At 43.4% G+C, this 20,495-nt stretch overlaps 1 protein-coding gene across 1 annotated transcript in view; it reads right to left on the bottom strand.

Annotated features, from left to right (window-relative positions):
- LOC149445314 (uncharacterized) overlaps positions 1-20,495 on the bottom strand; it is a 117,302-nt gene that overhangs the window by 12,919 nt on the left and 83,888 nt on the right. The window contains exons 20-23 of the mRNA XM_089653900.1: positions 17,513-17,629; positions 8,065-8,085; positions 5,153-5,265; positions 2,470-2,653 (exon numbers count right to left, since the gene is read on the bottom strand). Of these exons, the coding sequence (XP_089510026.1) occupies positions 2,470-2,653; positions 5,153-5,265; positions 8,065-8,085; positions 17,513-17,629 (435 nt within the window). The remainder of the gene's footprint in view (positions 1-2,469; positions 2,654-5,152; positions 5,266-8,064; positions 8,086-17,512; positions 17,630-20,495) is intronic.

The following is a 20,495-nucleotide window of genomic DNA, read 5'->3' as shown; positions in this document are numbered from 1 at the left end:
TTTCAAAGCAATCCACTGAGCTGGCCAGAACCAACTCTTGAGGGAGTCTATTCCATATTTTCACAGCTCTTACTGTGAAGAAACCTTTCCATATTTGATACATAGACACATCCTAGGTCTTACTTCCTGATCCTATAGAGTGAGCTGCTGCTGGACGGCTGGATGTCTCACCTGGATCTTAATACACCACACGATGAGTCTTTTTAACTATTTATCTTGTAAGTGATTATAACTTTTTTTTTTTGTATGGTTGAACTGGATGGACTTTTGTCTTTTTTCAGCCAGACTAACTTTGTAACTATGTAAGTGCAATTCATCTATTGTTCACTAATAAATTGTCTATACTGCACTTAGAGGCTCCTTTCTCTTCTTTTCATGTTTACTGCATTAGAGCCTTGCTTTCACTCTAAGAAGAGCTGCCTCAGTGTTTCTGCTCCCATCCATCCCTGATATCCATCTGGCACCATTATCCTACAGCTACAGAGGTTGGGCTCTAACAAGCGTGCCCTATACAATATACATTTTCAAGAAAGAATCCAGGCCTTTTTTAAAGCAATCCACTGAGCTGGCCAGAACCAACTCTTGAGGGAGTCTATTCCACATTTTCACAGCTCTTACTGTGAAGAAACCTTTGCATCACAGTACCCCCTTTTACATCACAGTCCTCCATCTTTACATTGCATTCCTCAACTTTGCATCGTTGTCCCCCATCTTTACATCACAGTCCCCCCTTTGGATTACAGCCCCAATTCACATAAAAATTCCCCATTTTACAATACAGCTACCCCTTTGCATTATAGCACCTCCTTCACTTCACAGCCCCCCCTTTATAGCAGCCCCCTTTTTATATCACAGCCCCCATTTACATCACAGCCACATCAAAGTCCCCCCTTGTACAGTACAGCCCACCCCCCTTTTATATTTAGCACTCCCCTGTGACATCACAGCACCCCTGTTCTAGCTCAGTGCTCCCCTTTACACTGCTTACATAACTGCCCATCTTAACAGCACAGCTCCCCTTCCTTTGCATCAGTGCACTTGTCCCTCCCTCTCACTTTCTTGTTTGACCTTTCTTAGCAGAGATAGGGAGGTGCTATTGGTCTGGATGGATGGCGGGAGCTTCTCAACTTCTCCTGCTCCTCCTCCTTCTCAACTAGCTGCTTGTTAACTTGAAAAGTGGACTGATCGCAACTCCCGCTCTCTGCCCTGCTGGGAGGAACAGAGGACACACAGGCAGCTAAAGGACATGGCCATGATGGACTGACATGACTGTTACTTGGTCCAGGTCCGGACCATGGTCTGTCATTTAGTAATGCCTGGTTTAAAGCAAGGGTGTCCAACCTTTTGACTTTCCTGCGCCACATTGGAGGAAGAGGAATTGTCTTGGGCCACATTAGAGGAAGAGGAATTGTCTTGGGCCACATTAGAGGAAGAGGAATTGTCTTGGGCCACATTGGAGGAAGAGGAATTGTCTTGGGCCACATTGGAGGAAGAGGAATTGTCTTGGGCCACATTAGAGGAAGAGGAATTGTCTTGGGCCACATTGGAGGAAGAGGAATTGTCTTGGGCCACATTGGCAGAACAGGAATTGTCTTGGGCCACATTGGCAGAACAGGAATTGTCTTGGGCCACGTATAAAATACACTATCAATAAGGATAGCTGATGAGCAGAAAAGGCTGGGCAGATCACAAGTTAACGATCACTGATATAGATGATTCACTTCTTTTTTTGTAATATTTTTTAATATAAAAGTAAAAAAGGGCAACATAAAACTATATCTGACACTGTTTTTAATAAACTAACACATCCACATCAGTCCCTAACCCTCAAGGGGCGTACAATCTAAGGTCCCTAACTCACATTTATACATACACATAATAGGGCCAATTTAGACAGGAGTCAATTCACCTACCAGCATATCTTTGGAGTGTGGGAGGAAGCTAGATTACCTGGAGGAAACCCAGGCAGGCACAGGGAGAAAATGCAAACTCCAAGCAGGTGGTGCCATGGTTGGAATTTGAACCAATGACCCTAGTACTGCCAGGCGGAAGTGCTAACCATTTAGCCATTGTGCTGTCCACACATGTGGTATTGTTGCAATCATCGGGAACAGGAAAATTTATTTGTGGCTGTTTTTTGGGAATAGGTTATGATAATAGCAATATGATGCTAAACTTTAAAAAAGTCATATTTACTATTTTGGGCCAGTTTTCCTTTGATAATAAAAAATCAGGAGAATGCCCAATCTGCCCTAAAAAAAAAGTGGTTGCTATGATGTGGACATTTTTTTTAACACATGGCGAAGTTGGAAAACGTTTGTTTTGTAAAATTTGTTTTACCTCTGTCATGAAGGGTTAATAAAACTGGCAGATTTACCCAAGGAAAATTGGATAAAAAAAATTATATATAGATAGATAGATAGATATTAAAAAAAATAATAATAATAAAGAATGAGGATTACATGGTACCTTCCACTGATGATTTGTCAATCTGATAGTAGCTCTGGACCCGGGCTAAGTAATCCTTTACAAACCAGTGTGGGGTATCACTGGAAACATTGATCCTGTATTCAAATGATCCTCCTATCAGAGATTCCTTGAACTGAACTTTGTAGAACTTGTTCTGAAATCCCAAGGACATAATATTTTCTAGCTGTGGATATATCACAAAGACATCGTCAGATCAGCAGCACAACAAAGAACAAAATGTACGTACCAATATTTTAGGGTGTATTTTTTTTTTCTAAGCTATTCATTCTTAAAACTGCATGAACATTCATTCTGTGCAAATGCCAGTGTTCTGCCTCTCATTCATGTACTTTTATGTGTTGTATTGCACTCAGGGGCGGACTGACAACTCATGGGGCCCCCGGGCAACAGGGGATCATGGGGCCCCTGTGTCCTCACCCACACCCAAAAAAGCCTATGAAAAAGGTACCAGGGGCATCTCAAGGGGCCCCCTACTGACCCAGGGCCCTCGGGCAGTGCCCGAGTTCCCAAATGGTCAGTCCGCCCCTGATTGTACTGCAGCAGGGTATGAATATTTTGTAGTATGTTAATATCTATTGGTGTTTTAGAGCCACTACAAACTGTTTACTTATGTGATTTGGTATATCCTACTGTCCTCCTCTCTTTTTTAGTGCTAGTTAATACAGTCCTAGCTAGACCCTCTCTGTTTCTTTCATGTTCCCTTAGTCAGTGTTAGTACTTTGCAGACGCAAGACTTAGAAAGCCATTGTCTTTGTACACTTCAAAAGACTGGAAAAGAATCTCTTATACTGCAATAAGCTGAAGTAAAATTGCATTGGATTCTACTTCTGTGTCTTATTGAAGAGTTGAGCTGCTTGTGGATGGTGCCATGTCAGCAGGAGGCCATACTGTCTGGAGAGGGTGAGTTTAAGAAGGTCAGTCAATGCATAAAGCATCATATAAAAAAGAACAGCCAGCAAATGATAAATACTTATTTGCTTTAATTGTAATCCCATCTAGTGGCCATAATGCAGTATTTACCTGATACACACTATTATTATGAAAGAATAACATTTGACCTGGAGAGAATATAGACTAGTAACATTTGATTTTCCTGGCATTTACATGGAAATGTACTGTACACGTAGTTTTGCAGAATGAACAGTTCTGTAATGATCTCATAAATTCTCTTCAAAGCATATGTCTAACCAAAACTTTTTTCTATAGCAGAATAGGGGAAGGCTAAAGGCCCATTAGGTTTTTTCTGCCTGCGCCCCTTTCAAGATTTTCCCTCCCTTCTTGTCTGTCTGCTTTCAGCAGGACTGGAAGTAAGGGTAAATCTCCCTAACAGAGCCCGAAAAAGCAGCAGAACACTTCAAGAGTTCTAACCCTTCCTTACAAAAAAAAGTTTGTCCTGATTTACACTAATTTACTAAGAAAGGCAATAAATGTCTTTCATATAGACAAAGAAATCGAATGTATTGCTGGTCTAATGGTGGCCTTATACGCTTCAGTTTTAGCCCCTTGGCGCCGGCGCCTCCTGGCCCTTTAAGGGTTTCAGAAGCTGGTAGGCGGGGCGGGATTTCGGGTCATGTGACCGCCGTGACATGCCGTCACAGCGGTCACATGATCAGGAAAGGTCCCGATCGAAAGAGGACATCAGGACCTTTCCATGAGTACCAGACATGTGTACTGGGAGTGCGCAGGGCGTGTGCTCTCAGCACATATGTTTTTCTTAATTGCACGCAAATGTGAGGCCGCTCGGCGTCAAAGTGCAAAATCTGCAAACAAACAAATATCTGCGTAAAAGTGCAAAAAAGTGCAAAATCTGCAAACAAACAAATATCTGTAACTTCCCTTCTGATCAATTTATATTTAATTTAGATTGGATTCGATCAAACAAAGTCATTCACCCAGAGCAGAATAAAATTGATTGGCAGTACTGTCATGCTTTGTTCTTGAATACAATCGTATTTCGGTTGATCGGATGATGAGATTACATGGTGGAACTAGAGATGTGATCAATAAATTACAATTGTACATTATCTATACTTCCAAATCCACTTCCCCGTGTGATGGATTTCTGGTTTAATGGTGGCCACTTTGATTTCATTATCCGATTGATGGGTGATTTCAGCAAAAGGATTGAAGATGTAAATAGTTCAATGGCAAAACTTCCCTTCTGATTGATTTAGACTCCATTTTGATCAAAATCAAACTGAGTTGATCGGCCAAAGCAGAAAATTATTGATCATTTTCCATTAATGGGTAGAGATATTTTGTTCATGAATTCAATCATATTACATGGTGGATATGATCATATCTTAGTTATCAATTGAAATCTACTTCCCTGTGTATGACATACTGAGTGAATGGGTCGTCGACTATAAATTAATTGTTCCTATTGAAAAAGACAGACCGGAAAAGAAATCGATCATTTATCGAAACGTGGATGGCCACCATAAGAAGCATACTATGCATGGCTGTAGAAGAGCAGAGCCAAAGAAACTTGAAGGAAACTCATACTGACCACACCAACCACACCTTACCTCCTCCACTCATAAGCTCCCAACTAATGCAGTAGATTTGGGTTTTATAGAAGCTGCGTTCTCTAATGAATCAAGCTCATGCTATCATAATCCTTTTAATAAAGGTAGATATGAAGTCATTAACTCATACTTACAGTTTTTTCATACTGTCTGGCATATTTTTGGAAAGTGGCCGTGTTTATCTTGGAAATGTTTCCCGTAAAGTTCCATGTCGTCCAGTTCAAGGTGCAGTTAAATATGTTCCAACCTATAAATAGGAAATCTATGAGAAGTCTCCATCATGGAAAATTCAGAGTAAGGACACAAAGTGTTAGACATTTGCAGTCCTCCAGCTGTATAGGAGACATACTGGAATTTATATTGGCAGTGACCAGAGTTTATGTGACAGCGGCAGAGCTATAGATCGTCCATGAAAATCTAACATGTTTGCATGTGTAGGTATAAATTATTTATTTCTTTATGTTAGGGTAGGCTGGGTAGGGATGAGGTCTGGGTTTGCCACTACCTACCTTACTACTTGAGGAGAAACCCCAGGATTGGGCAATTTTGTAAACTTTTATCTGAAAACTTCAAAAGGTTTGCTGCCAGAAATAAGGAACAACCTACACTCACCGGCCACTTTATTAGGTATGCCTGTTCAATTGCTTGGTAACACAAATTGCTAATCAGCCAATCACATGGCAGCAACTCAGTTAATTTAGGCATCTAGATGTGGTGAAGTCGACTTGCTGAAGTTCAAACCAAGCATCGGAAAGGGGATTTAAGTGACTTTGAACATGGCACGGTTGTTGGTGTCAGACAGGCTGGTCTGAGTATTTCAAAAACTGCTGATCTACTGGGATTTTCATGCCCAACCATCTCTAGGGTCCGAAAAAGAAAAAATATTCAGTGAACAGCAGCTGTGTGGACAAAAATGCCTTGTTGATGTCACAGATCAGAGGAGAATGGGCAGACTGGTTCAGCTGCAACATTCAGATGGTAGGGTGAAAATTTGGCTTAAACAACATGAAAACATGGATCCATCCTGCCTTGTATCAACGGTTCAGGCTGGTGGTGGTGGTGTCATGGTGTGGGGGATATTTTCTTGGCACTAGCAAGGTGTACCTAATAAAGGGGCTGGTGTGTGTATATCTCATTGTATAGCCTTTGACATAGGCCAGCCAGGTCACAGCAATATTTTGAAGGAATGGGTAAATCTGCCCCCTTTCCATAAAAGAGAGGGCTCACAGCAACAGTATTGTCAGTGCATGTTGAAGCTGTTAGGCAGAGTCTTTAAGCAGAGCCAGTCTGAAGAGGAGATATTTGTGTATCCTCCTCTCCTCTGGCATATCTGTGTATCTTCTCTTTTGGAAGCAACTAGTGTTGCAGCACCACATTTTGTGTGACGTCATCGTGAAGCCTGTGACGGACGCGGCGTCAGACCCCAGTCCTTCTCACCAACTTGTGATCGAAGGACTAGCCAATCTAAAACCGCGTTGCCACTTGCATAACAATGCCACTCTCAGCTGCTCCCTGCACAAAGATTTTCCAGCTCACTGGACCCCAATCTAGGTGCCAACAGCCTGAGAGCGATTGTTACTGGGTCAGGTTAATTACGCAATTAACCCTTCACACTGCCACCCCCACCTTTTTACAGAGAAGGAGGAAACTCACAAATCTTAGCAGTAACACTATGATGTTTGAATAAGCGTCTGCATACACACTGTCACCGCAGACAGATGTATCCAGAGGATTTAAAACACACAGTAGCTCTCTTCAGAGACAGGGATTCTTAGTTTGCATTAAAGAGCTTTAGAAACAATTCAACACTTCAGAAAATAGGATTTATTACTAAAAAGGTCAAAATGGTGCAATAAAAATATTTACAGAAAAGATGTAACCAATATATATATATAAATAGAGAGAGCAATAACACAACAGAGAGATAAAGAAAGAAGTTTAAGAAGGTAGAATACTTGCAGAAATCCTGGTTTAAACTGCGTTCAAGTGTCCGAACAAAAGGGTGCCTTTTCTCCCAAAGTTGGTTCCTGATGTTAAAAGGGAGAATCTCTTTATCTCTCTCTCCAGGCATGACAGCCTGTTTTCTAGGAACCCAGCAGGGTGTCTCCTTAAAGCAGAGAACCAATCGCCTCATTTGGGGAGGGGTGTTTTGGGCGGGGACCCTGGCTATGACCAGATACCTCCCACGTTTATACCATGGTCTTTAACCTTCCATAGGTGCATGCAGCAGCCTAGCCACTGGCAGGTTAATATGCAGAACCATATTCTGAACGTCCAGACATCAAATATGACATATCTGGCTGTGACGGTTAAAGAGATATCGCTTTCTGCTCTCTGGTAGACGTTATCTAGGGGTGTAAAGTGTCAGGTGACTTGTATTAAACTGACCTCTCTGAATATATGCTTTGTTTTAATGTATCTTGTTCCTGCCGGGATTTATTAAATTGTATGAAAAATAGTTTCAAGTGGGATGTATGTTTTACTGCCACTCTGGAATGCTTTAATATCCAGTGACTGACTGGTTTATAGCTTTACAACCAGGCCAAAGCAAGGGTCTGTCAGACATAATGGAACCAGCTAATTGGGTTTATAACCATGAAGCGTATCCAGCTGTGCCCTGTGCACTCCTGAACTCAGCACACACACAGACCACATTCCATTCAAAGAAAAGGAGGGGGAGAGAAGGACTTGGAGTGAGAATGACATTTGCAGAGTATGATCCAAATTATGGTTGTCATTGTCCATATCTGTGCGCACAATTATCACAAGGCCCACTACCTGAACCCAGAAGGCCTGGCAGGCTGTGAATAAAAGACTGTGCCACATGGTATATGTGATGTGCATTTTCCCAGGAGGCATAGGGAGCACAGTATACATCATTTCCCAGGGGAAGGGGGCAGCCTGAAAACTTTTAATTAAAAAAATGTAAATAGGAAAAAAAAAAAAGAGCATTATTTGTGTAGAGAACCAGAGGAGAGGTGGAGAGGAGGGATGATTGCTTTAAGGGTTAAGATCTGCTTTAACAACAGAAGATATTCATTTATACCTGGTGGATTTGTTGAGTCACCTGGAACGAGAAACATGAAAACATAAAAACATTAGCCACAACATGCCGATCCCACAGGAAGTCAATGATAAAAATAGGTTAAGCGTTATCTACAGTATCTAGCTGAGTTATATTTAGTCTTTTCTATGTTATCTGTTTAAGTCAGATTATGTTATACGCAGTGACAGCAGAGAAAACAGTGCAGGGACAATATCAAGGTATCATGGCAGCTCATTAATTCCGCTTTGTGTTTACTAAACTTTCACAATTCCACCATTGACATTAAACTCCGGTAAAAAGAAAAATTCTATTGAAGTATGTGGTCCCAACTCAAAAAGGTTCCATCTATTGGTCTCATTCTCCTCCAAATTCCATTTTTGTGCTTGTGATCTGATTTCCTGTTAGAGGGTGGCTATATTCGTCCTCCATGGTATGTAGGAATGTAGCCACCATCTCTGCAGATGGACTGTGAACTATGAGAGCTCATGCAGGATATTACAAGGAGGCAGAAAAATTGAAAGGAAAAGAAAATAACAAATTTTGGGTTGTCCCCAGAAATCTTCCAATGGGGACACTAGTTCTGGTGACCTGGGGGTCCCCAATGGATTCTATTAATTTGCAGGGATTTCCTCTCACTTCCTATTTTGGTTATGGGACAGGAAGTGAAGGGGATTCTCCCCAATGGAACACAGTAGGAGAAAAATAAAGTGACAGGGGTTATAACCCTATGTTACTCTATCAGACATGAAAAAAAAAGGTTTTGCCTATAGTTCTACTTTAAAGTATTACTAAACCCTGGACCCCACATTCACTATATCTGGTCTCCCCAAACCCTGCATTCACTATATCTGGTCTCCCAGGACCCTGCATTCACTATATCTGGTCTCCCCCGGACCCTGCATTCACTATATCTGGTCTCCCCGGACCCTGCATTCACTATATCTGGTACCCCCCCCGGATCCTACATTCACTATATCCGGTCTCCCAGGACCCTGCATTCACTATATCTGGTCTCCCCAGACCCTGAATTCACTATATCTGGTCTCCCTGGACCCTGCATTCACTATATCCGGTCTCCCCGAACCCTGCATTCACTATATCTGGTCTCCCCCGGACCCTGCATTCACTATATCTGGTCTCCCCGGACCCTACAGTCACTATATCTGGTCTTCCCGGACCCTGCATTCACTATATCTGCTCTCCCCAGACCCTGCATTCACTATATCTGGTCTCCCCGGACCCTGCATTCACTATATCTGGTGTCTAAGAGATGTGACTGTTTTTTTTCTCCCTGCTTTTCAGGGAGAAGAAACATTCAGATCTCTGATCGGTTTACAGAACCCTGTGTGTTTGCAAACACAGGATTCTGTGCTGTGATTGGCTACAGCCGATCAGCAGGTGTTAGCCAAAAATCATTGGCTAGGACCTGCTGACAAAGTCGTGCTGTAGGCATGACAGTGCATGTAAGCAAGGGGGGAGCACCAGGAACATCCAGCTGGATGACATACATCTACATGATCCAGTGTGGCTGTGCCGCCCGCCCACAGTAAATGTACTGCAGGTGGGCGGCAAGAAGTTAAATTCAATGTTGAACTTTCCCAGAAAACTGCCTAGGCAGGTAAGGCCTCAATGCACACAGGCATAAGTATTTTTGCCGCTAGAAAAAAATGCTGCTAATCTCGCAGTTTTTCACTTGCGATTAGGTGCATTTATTATTTATTTATTACAGGTACTTACATAGTTACATAGTTAGTCTGGCTGAAAAAAGACAAAAGTCCATCCAGTTCAACCACAAAAAAAAAGTTATAATCCTACACCCACAGTTGATCCAGAGGAAGGCAAAAAAAACCCAGCAAAGTATGATCCAATTTGCTCCTGCAGGGGAAAAAAAATCCTTCCTGATCCCCCGCGAGGCAATCGGATATTCCCTGGATCAACTTTACCTATAAATGTTAGTATCCTGTTATATTCTGTGTATCCAAGAAACAATCCAGGACTCCAGCAATCCACTGAGCTGGCCAGAACCAACTCTTGAGGGAGTCTATTCCACCACGCTTTACATATATATTGTACATTCACATCAGTCCCTAACCCTCAGGGGGCGTACAATCTAAGGTCCCTAACTTACATTCATACATACACATACTAGGGACAATTTAGACAGGATCCAATTAACCTACCAGCATGTCTTTGGAGTGTGGGAGGAAACCGGAGTACCTGGAGGAAATCCATACAGGCACAGGGAGAACATGCAAACTCCAGGCAGGCAGTGCTGTGGTTGGGATTTGAACCAACGACCCTAGTACTGCCCAAAGCGCTGTGCTGTTTATGTGTATTACATGCGTAAAATGTTTTGAAACTTTTTTCTTAACTCATCTATTGGCTAGAATAATAATTTTTTCTAGCCATTGGAATAAACTCACACAAGCATGTGTTTATGCATGTTTACACACGATTGAATGCGTTTATTCACGTTGTGCATTGTGTCTGCAACATAATGTAAAAGTGTCACCATTAAAGTGTTACTAAACCCTGGACCCTGCATTCACTATATCTGGTCTCCCCGGACCCTGCATTCACTATATCTGGTCTCCCCGGACCCTGCATTCACTATATCTGGTCTCCCCGGACCCTGCATTCACTATATCTGGTGTCTCCGGACCCTGCATTCACTATATCTGGTGTCTCCGGACCCTGCATTCACTATATCTGGTGTCTCCGGACCCTGCATTCACTATATCTGGTGTCTCCGGACCCTGCATTCATTATATCTGGTCTCCTCGGACCCTGCATTCACTATATCTGGTCTCCCCGGACCCTGCATTCACTATATCTGGTCTCCCCGGACCCTGCATTTACTATATCCGGTCTCCCAGGACCCTGCATTCACTATATCTGGTCTCTCCGGACCCTGCATTCACTATATCTGGTCTCCCCGGACCCTGCATTCACTATATCTGATCTCCCACAGTACACACAACATGGAAATGCAATTATTTTAGTAAATATAAACTGCTAAATACTTTTTCTCATCAGCAGTTAGAGCAGTCTTGTGAATTGAGCGGAGCACTGGTCAAAGCTTGTAGGAGGAGTTCTCTTTCTGCTCTAGGAGAATGTGAAACCCTTGACCCTCTTTGTGGACAGCGCTGATTGGCCCTTTGCTGATCACATGTACTCTCCCAAGGAAAAAAAAAAAACCTCTCTAGCAATACACACCAAACTGAGCATGTGCATGTGCCTACAGATTCAGTATCAGCTGGTCATTTCAACAAGCAGAGGGGCACAGAAGACAGGTTCAAACAGCTTTTTACACAATGCAGAGGATTAACCCCTTAGGTTGCACAGTGAGTATAACAAGCATGCTTTACTGCATCTACAGACTGATTTTACTGTTGTGGGTTTAGTAACACTTAAACCTCCAGGAGGCCCATTTACAAAAAATATATATAGCGCAGTATAATCCCGCTTTAATTTAACAATCTTGTCTCTCTGGAAGAATATTGAGTTAGTTGGCATTCCTGTAGGTTTTCTGGGCAGCCTATACCTCTGCAAACGCTGCCACTGGAGACAAATAAAGGCACTGAAATGACAGCTGGCACACCGGACAGGAGATCATCCCGACATCGAAGCCTATAGCCCCTGGCTACACCACTTTTATTTGAATCATTTTCTGTTTCCATAACCTCCTGATACCTTTACATACAGATCCATGAATGTTATTAAACCCTCTTTTACATAAGGCATTTTGTGCGAAGCGTGTAGCCCGGGCATAGCGGCACTTTAAATAACACGCTTTTCTGTACGCTTAATATACCTAAAGCCACTCGCTGAGCCGAAAGTTAAACTAATGCAGCTAAAGCTTTCAATTACTGAGCTTTAAATAGCAGAACCCCTTCCAGTGTTGCCTTTTCACGCTGCGGAGAATGTGTTGTGCCCCACTTTTCGATATGGAACTTTATATAAGAACGCTCTGGAATAAATTAAAAACAAGCCGTGCTAGCACACGCCACTTACTGCGGGAAAACGGAGCGGGTGAATGACATGTTGAAACAATTCAACCATATTTAATGAGCTCTAAATAGAGTCGGAGACATATTACATGTTGGTAAAACTTGTTAAATGAGTGACAATCTGGGACATGATTAGTTCTGCAATTATATAGGTTCACTAAGAACTGTCTTCCGGGAGGGGGGGGAAATACACTAAAAATACACTAACCAAATAAAGGGTCACTCCGTGTCACTTTGTTAGGGAGTTAAAATGCGTCTGTACTCCACCCATACTAGGCAAAGTAACAGGGTCATTTGCTGTAGGGACCCCTCAGAGCAGGGACTCGCTTTCCTCACCTTGCCCTGCACCCCAGTCCACTGCCAAGTCTGATTAACCATATAAAAATATGTGCAGCACTAATCAATAAATTATAATAAAATATATGTGAGAAATGTCCCCAATGATAAGAACATAAATCAGTGATAGTCTCTATGATGAATATTCTGTGATCTACAGCTTTCAATCCAGTGGCAATGCTCCCAGTGGTAAGGTGAGAATTACGCACTCACCAGAAGCGTAATTTAATTACACAGTATGTAAATCAAAACGGATCCACTTCACCGATATACTGTAGGTCTGGACTGGAACTCAGGGTAGGTTCTCCTTCAAGATGATATGGGTATAAGCTCTCAATGGATGTAGGTAGATCTAGCTGGCCAGAGGTCCCTTTAAGGGATAGGTGGGTATAGATGCCTGTTTACAGGTGCTTCCCTCTCTGGGTCTGGCGGACAGGAGACTGGATTGCAGCAGGGCTCTATAAATAATATAGCTCCATGCAAGCCTTTTTACAGGTCTTTTCTGCTCCCCATGGCTCAGTATCTAGCCTGCCCAGTGCATCCACTGCTGATTAGTCTGATTAACCACTTTAGCCCTGGAAAAATCCCCCCCCTCCTGACCAGGGAATTTTTTGCTAATTGGAACTGCACTATTTTAACTGTCAACTGCACGGTCATCCATCCTGCCTGGAAATTTTTACAATTGTTTTCACACAAATAGAGCTTTCTTTTGGTGGTATTTGATCATCACTGGGACTTTTTATTTTTTATTATACAAATGAAAAAAGGAACATTTTGAAAAAAAAAACCCAATATTCTCTATTTTCTGTTACAAAACATATCTGATAAAAATAAAATTTTAAAAATCAAATTTCTTCATAAATTTAGGCCAAAATGTAATCTGCTACATGTCTTTGGTAAAACAAAGTCCCAATAAGTGTATATTAATTGGTCTGTGTAAAAGTCTACAAACTATGGGATATACAGTTGCAAGAAAAAGTATGTGAACCTCTTGGGATTACGTGGAGTTTTGCAAGAATTGGGCATAAAATGTGCTCTGAACATCATCTAAGTCACAACAATAGAAGAACACAGTCTGCTGAACATAATACTACACAAACATTAGATGTTGCCATGGTTTAATTGCACATAACATGTAAACATTCACAGTGCAGGGAGGAAAAATTATGTGAACCTTTGGACTTAATAACTGGTTGACCCTCCTTTGGCAGCAATAACCTCAACCAAACGTTTCCTGTAGTGTCAGATCAGACCTGCACAACGATCTGGAGTCATTTTGGACCACTCCTCTTCACAAAACTGTTTCAGTGTAGCAATATTCTTGGGATGTCTGGTGTGAATCGCTCTCTTAAGGTCATGCCACAGCATTTCAATGGGGTTGAGGTCAGGACTCTGACTGGGCCACTCCAGAAGGCGTATTCTGTGCTGTTGCAGCCATTGTTTTGTTGAATTACTTGTATGCTTTGGGTCATTGTCCTGTTGCATCACCCATCCTCTGCGGAGCTTCAGTTGGCGGACAGATGGTCGTACGTTTTCCTGCAAAATGTCTTGATAAACTCTGGAATTCATTTTCCCATCAATGACAACAATCCGTCCAGGCCCTGAGGCAGCAAAGCAGCCCCAAACCATGATGCTCCCTCCGCCATGTTTCACATTGGGGATGAGGTTTTGATGTTGGTGCGCTGTGCCTTTTTTTCTCCACACATAGTGTTGTGTGTTCTTCCCAAACAACTCAATCTTGGTGTCATCTGTCCACAGTATATTCTGCCAGTAGTGCTGTGGACACATCCAGGTGCTCTTTTGCAAACTTCAAACGTGCTGCAATCTTCTTTTTGGACAGCAATGGCTTCCTCCGTGGTGTCCTCCCATGTACTCCATTCTTGTTTAATGTTTTCCTTATTGTAGATGTGTGAACAAAAATGTTAGCATGTACCAGAGATTTCTGTAGGTCTTTAGCTGACACTCTGGGATTCTTCTTTACCTCATGCAGCATTCTGCGCTGTGCTCTTGCAGTCATTTTTACAGGACGACCGCGCCTAGGGAGAGTAGCAACAGTGCTAAACTTTCTCCATTTGTAGACAGTCTGTCTTACCGTGGACACATGAACATCAAGGCTTTTGGAGATACTTTTGTAACCCTTTCCAGCTTCATGCAAGTCAACAATTCTTGATCATAGGTCTTCTGAGAGCTCTTTTCAGCGAGGCATGGTTCACATCAGACAGTGCTTCTTGAAACCAGTAAACCCAAAACAGGTGTGTGTTTTTTAAGGGCAGGACAGCTGTCAGCAACACATCCAATATCATCACACTGATTGGAGTCAAGGTTGGCTCACTCCTGGCTCCAATTAGCTCTGGGAGAAGTCATTAAGCTAGGGCCTCACATACTTTTTCCTCCCTGCACTGTGAATGTTTACATGTTATGTGCAATTAAACCATGACAACATCTAATGTTTGTGTAGTATTATGTTCAGCAGACTGTGTTCTTCTATTGTTGTGACTTAGATGACGTTCAGAGCACATTTTATGCCCAATTCATGGAAAACTCCACATAATCCCAAGGGGTTCACATACTTTTTCTTGCAACTGTATACTAGAATTTTTATTTATTTATGTATGTATGTATTTATTTATTTTTATACTAGTAATGGCAGTAATCAGGGACTTATAGTGGGACTGTGATAGTGTGGCGGGCAATCTGACACTAGCTGACGCTGGGTGGGAACTGACTAAATTATACTGATATTTCCAGTGACACTAATACAGTGATCAGCAGGGATGTTTTTACCACAAGGCAAACAAGGCATTTGCCTAGGGCGGCATTTCACAGGGGGGGCAGCACTGCCCCTCAGAAGAAGGGATGGAAGAAGGGACACATGTGGCATGGGGACCTGGTGGGTTTCCGAGAGAGGCTGCAGGTTTCATGACGGTGTATGCACAGCCTGACTCTCCTTCCTGGGGATGTGCGGAGCTGTGAAGGCAAGTATCTTTCTCTGTCTTGCCGTGGCAGATGGTGGCTTGTGTATGGGGAGCAGTGGTAGTGGAAGGCTCTCCAGTAGGGGGGAGGGCAGGGGTGTTGTTGGTCAATATCAGGCTCTCACTGCTGGGGGAGCACCGATTTTTGTGTTGCCTAGGGCAGCACAGATTCTAAATACACCACTGGTGATCAGTACCAATACTATACACTGTCACTGTACTAATGACACCGGCTGAGAAGGGGTTAACATCTATCAATCAAAGGGTTAACTGTGTGTCTTACAATTTGTAATGTGTGCTGCTTTTTCTATTTGATGTGGCTATTTTATCTCACTTATTTGCAGGAAGAAAAAAAACAAATTCATCTCTGCTCTCCCTTCTCCTTAGCCAATGACAGTACAGAGCCCTAAGTTTACTAACAACACAGAGCTCTGTACTGTCATTCGCTAAGCCATAAATCATTGGCCAGGACCTGCTGATCTGCTTATTCTGTAGAGAATGACAGCACAGAAGGGGTGTTGGGCATGTGCACCCCCCCTACCCAGAAAGTGCCAGATCACGTACATGTACGTGATCTGGCGCAGCGGGGCCACTCTGCCACAGTAATACTGCGGTCTGCAAGCAGTTAAGGGTTAAATATGAATTCCAGATATGCATACAGTATATTTGCAGTTACATTGACCCAGCTGGCACCAATGTTATATGTGCATGTTATACAGTACCTGTGGAATCCTTGTGAAAGTAGGAAACCCTATAGTAGGCACTGCTATTACAGTAACCACCACTAGCTTACGGGTCCCATGCCCAGCTTCTTTTCCCAATTATTGCAAATTGTTGCAGGTCCTCTGACATCATTAAGTCCTATGTGGAGCTGATAACCCTTCGCTGTGGGGCAGTCCACTGCTGGAGTGTAGGGGAGTAGAGAAGAGCACAGGCTGCTGGGGGAGTGGAGGATCAGGAAAGTAAAACTGCTTTTTTGGGCACCCTAGACCTAACCCTTTCAGTATGGGTGCATCCCTATTGCAAGGGAGCATTTTTCCTTTCACTGGAGATGGGCTATTAAGAATGCTAGGGGTGGCCCTGCATGTTGCCTATCCTGGATCAGCATCATGGATTGCCAGGGTGTGGGGGGAACACCATGCGTCTTGGCCCTACAGCTTCATTGGTTTTAATGCTGATGGCGACTGGCCTGTATCATGGCAGCACATGATGCTGATTGAGGGCAAACTGCATCCCGTGTTCGCAGCACCCCAGGGCAACTCAGGAAACACTCCAGGGTGCCAATGGACCCTGGTTGAGAACTGGTGGCTTTGTGGACCTTGCCCCGGCTTGACTGCATCATACCTCTCTATCTCAGTCCAGAAATGGAGACTGTGTAATCTTAGCTGAAAGCTTCATGCTGTCATAGGTTTTCACACACAGAAGAGATCAAAGAGCTGTGGTATTACCAGTGGGCTCACCTACCACACAGGGTGACACTGGACCAGGGGCGGACTGACAATTCATGGGGCCCCCGGGCAATAGAGGATCATGGGGCCCCTGTGTCCTTGCTCAAATTAAAGCACACCCAAAAAAGCCTATAAAATAGGTACTAGGTGCATTTGAGGGGGCCCCCTACTGACCCCGGGCCCTCGGGCAGTGCCCAACTGCTCAATTGTCAGTCCGCCCCTGCACCGGACCTGCTCCATGAAAAGGTAAGTTGTAAAGCAAGCCAACGATCCACACAGGATGGATCGGATCTGCGGATAGAGCATAATAGATCAGAGTCCGATCCATTATCCTCAATCCGCAGATCTGATCCATTCTGCGGGGATTGTCGGATTGCTTTACAACTTACCTTTTCATGGAGCAGGTCCAGTGTCACCCCGTATAGGTTGCATGCCGATGATCCCCGCAGGATGGATCGGATCTGCGGATTGGAGAGCATAATGGATCAGACTCCGATCCATTATGCTCAATCCACAGATCCGATCCATCCTGCGGGGATCGTCGGAGGGGGTGTCACCAAGTGTTATAGCTCCGGGTGACACCAACCCTAGGGACGCCCCTGGGTATTACATTGAATATACAGTATATGATTAGCTATACTACCATGTACTAGTTTCCCCTAGACATACCCCCAGTACTTACCACACTCTAAGTCATCAACACTTTTGTAGCGGCAAGAGCACTTGAATGAGCCAAGACTATTGATACATTCGTATTTAGCACTAGGACATGCAGTCAGACTTTGGCACTCATTGATATCTAGAAGTCAGAATAAAATAAGTTGTCATTTATATATGTCGCTGGTTTAAAGAAACAGCTTGGCTTTAAGCAACAGCAAACTACAAATTATTACAATAGTCTAATAATGAGTTAATGATATTCTGCATTACCTAACCTATACATACATATATTTATATACATACACACCAATTAGCCATACCATTATGACCACCCACCTAATATTACGTAGGTCCCTTTGAGTATTGAGTAGGACTTGTCAGAGCATGGACTCCACTAGACAAAACATCACAATGCCTTCACCGGCTTGCCTTCCCATACTGCATCCTGATACCATCTCTTCCCCAAGTAAATGACGCACATGCACCCGGCCATCCACATGATGCGAAAGAAAACATGATTCATCACCCCAGGCCACCTTCTTCTATTACCCCAATAATCTAGTGTTAATGCTCATGTACCCATTGTAGGTCTTTTTGGCTGAGGTCACTGGTCAGCATAGGAACCCTGACTGGTCTACAGCTACGCAACCCCATACACAACAAACTGCAATGGTCTGTGTGTTCTGACACCTTACTATCAGAACCAACATTAACTTTTTCAGCAATTTGAGCTACGGTAGCTTTTCTTTTGGTTCAGACTGCACAGGCCAGCCTTTGCTCCCCATATACGTCAATTAGTCTTGGTCGCCAATGACCTTGTCACCCTGGTTTTCTTTCCTTGGACCAATTTTGTTAACTCCTGACAACTTCAGACTGGGAACATCCCACAGGAGCTGTAGGAGTTGCTCTGATCTAGTCATCTAGACTAGGGTTTCTCAACCAGGTTTCCTCCAGAGGTTGCTCGGGGTTCCTTGAACAATGAGCAATTTCTGTATCACAGATAAGTTCCCATGACACCGTTGATATTTTTGCCTATCTGTAAGGGGGTAATTCTCCCCAATGGTCACAAGCGTAAGGCGCATTCTTTCCACTGACCTTCAAGCTAATGTATCATGAGTAAATTTAAGCAGGGGTTCCCTAAGACCAGAAAGTTATTTCAAGGGTTCCTCTTTGTTGAAAAGGTTGAGAAAGGCAGATCTAGACATCACAATATGGCTCCTGCCAACATTGATCAAATCCTTGCCCATTTGTTTCTGCTTCCAACACATCCACTTTAGGGACATGTTCACTTGCTGCCTAATATATCATTTTCAGGTGCCATTGTCACAAGATAATCAGTTACCTATTGTGCTTGTTATCACTAGTGATCATAAACCAAATTCTTTAATGTGTCCATCGAAAAATACAAAAATCTGTTACATTTGTTCAACTTTCATCCATACAAAACATAATATTTCAGATGAAAATCTGCTTTTATTGACAGGAAATACTCATTTACTTCAATTTCTTTCTTTTTCTACCTAGGAAAACATTTCCAGAGACAAATGGGTAATTTCTCTATTTGAGTGATATCAGATATTTCATTTTTCATCAGAGAGAAATCATGTTTTTCTAAAACTCATAGGTTTACTGGAACTGATTTATAACAACTAAAGCTGTGAAAAACAGAGGCTTAATGCTATCGACCAGTTAGGTTACTTTTATTTTAAATATTAACTAGATTGGCTGCTTTGGGCTTTAGTTTACCTATTGATGGAACTACCATGTAAGGGCCCTTGGGACAAGGCTATGCAGAACCATCATTCCTGTAGATTGCAATGGGTTCTCCTTGTGTAATCAACATGGCTTTGCAGTAAATTTGACAGCTAGGTCATGTTAGGTCATGGAGTCCTGCAGAGCTCAGCTTTCACTTTGACAGCCAGGTTCCATTCTTTGAATCAGGAGTGCTGACAGCAGGGCTGCTGTTAGAAACCATGGGGCCCAATACAGCCAACTTGACAGCCCCCCCCCCCTAAAAAAAAAAACAGTTTTCTACGCTTCAGTTATGAGTGAACACAGTGAGTAATTGGTACCTATCAGTCATCGTGTACATTCAAGTAAACAAGGGGATGGTAAATGTGACATATTTACCAGACCCTTCCCCCGCTCTCCATCCTCAATGATACTATTGTGTGCTTGCAGTTGCCAGTGGGAAGGAGAGGAGGGAAGCCAGCAGCACTGCGGGGGGGGGGGGGGCTGGGCAGCAGGGGGAAACGTATGGTGCACAGGGAAGGGTGATGGCGGAAGGGGGCAATTACTGGAACCGATTCCCTGTATGGTTCTCTCTAAAGTCAGCAGGAGGCAGAGGAGATGAAGCTGGCTTTCAGCTGCTGCAGAGAGAATCATACAGGTGATCGGTTCCAGTAATCCCCCAACCCACGCTGCTCACTCTCCCTGCCCACATTGGATTCACCCAGCTGCCTGGGCCCCCCTGCTGGCCTGGGCCCCGTACAGGAGGACTGGTGGTACCAGGGGCGGACTGACAACTCATGGGGCCCCCGGGCAATAGGGGATCATGGGGCCCCTGTGTCCTTGCCCAAACTCAAAAAAGCCTATGAAAAAGGTACCAGGGGCATCTCATGGGGCCCCCTACTGACCCGGGCCCTCGGGCAGTGCCCGAGTTTACAAATGGTCAGTCCGCCCCTGGGTGGTACCCCCTTATCCATGGCCCTGGCTGACAGTGGCACCTGACACAAAGAGCAGTGTAGGCCCAGCCCAGCATATTACACTGGGGAAGCTGCTCTACTGCAATTTGTAGGGTTCCGCTGTCATTTTGACAGCCAGGTCCTGTTGTGTGTCTCAGGAATGACTGTCAGCACTCCTGTATGAATGACCTCTGAAAACAGTGATTGGTTCATTCATAAATACATTTTAACAAGATTGTTATGATGTAAATACATTGTCATAAAACTGTTACCGTGTATTCTAAGGATAAGTTCACCTTTTGACGAAAAATAATAAATACA

Source organism: Staurois parvus, unplaced genomic scaffold, assembly GCF_062004578.1.
Source record: "Staurois parvus isolate SC_StPar_1 unplaced genomic scaffold, SC_StPar_1.0 ptg000727l, whole genome shotgun sequence".
NCBI classification, from domain to species: domain Eukaryota; kingdom Metazoa; phylum Chordata; class Amphibia; order Anura; family Ranidae; genus Staurois; species Staurois parvus.
This window is presented reverse-complemented; position numbering and strand designations above follow the sequence as displayed.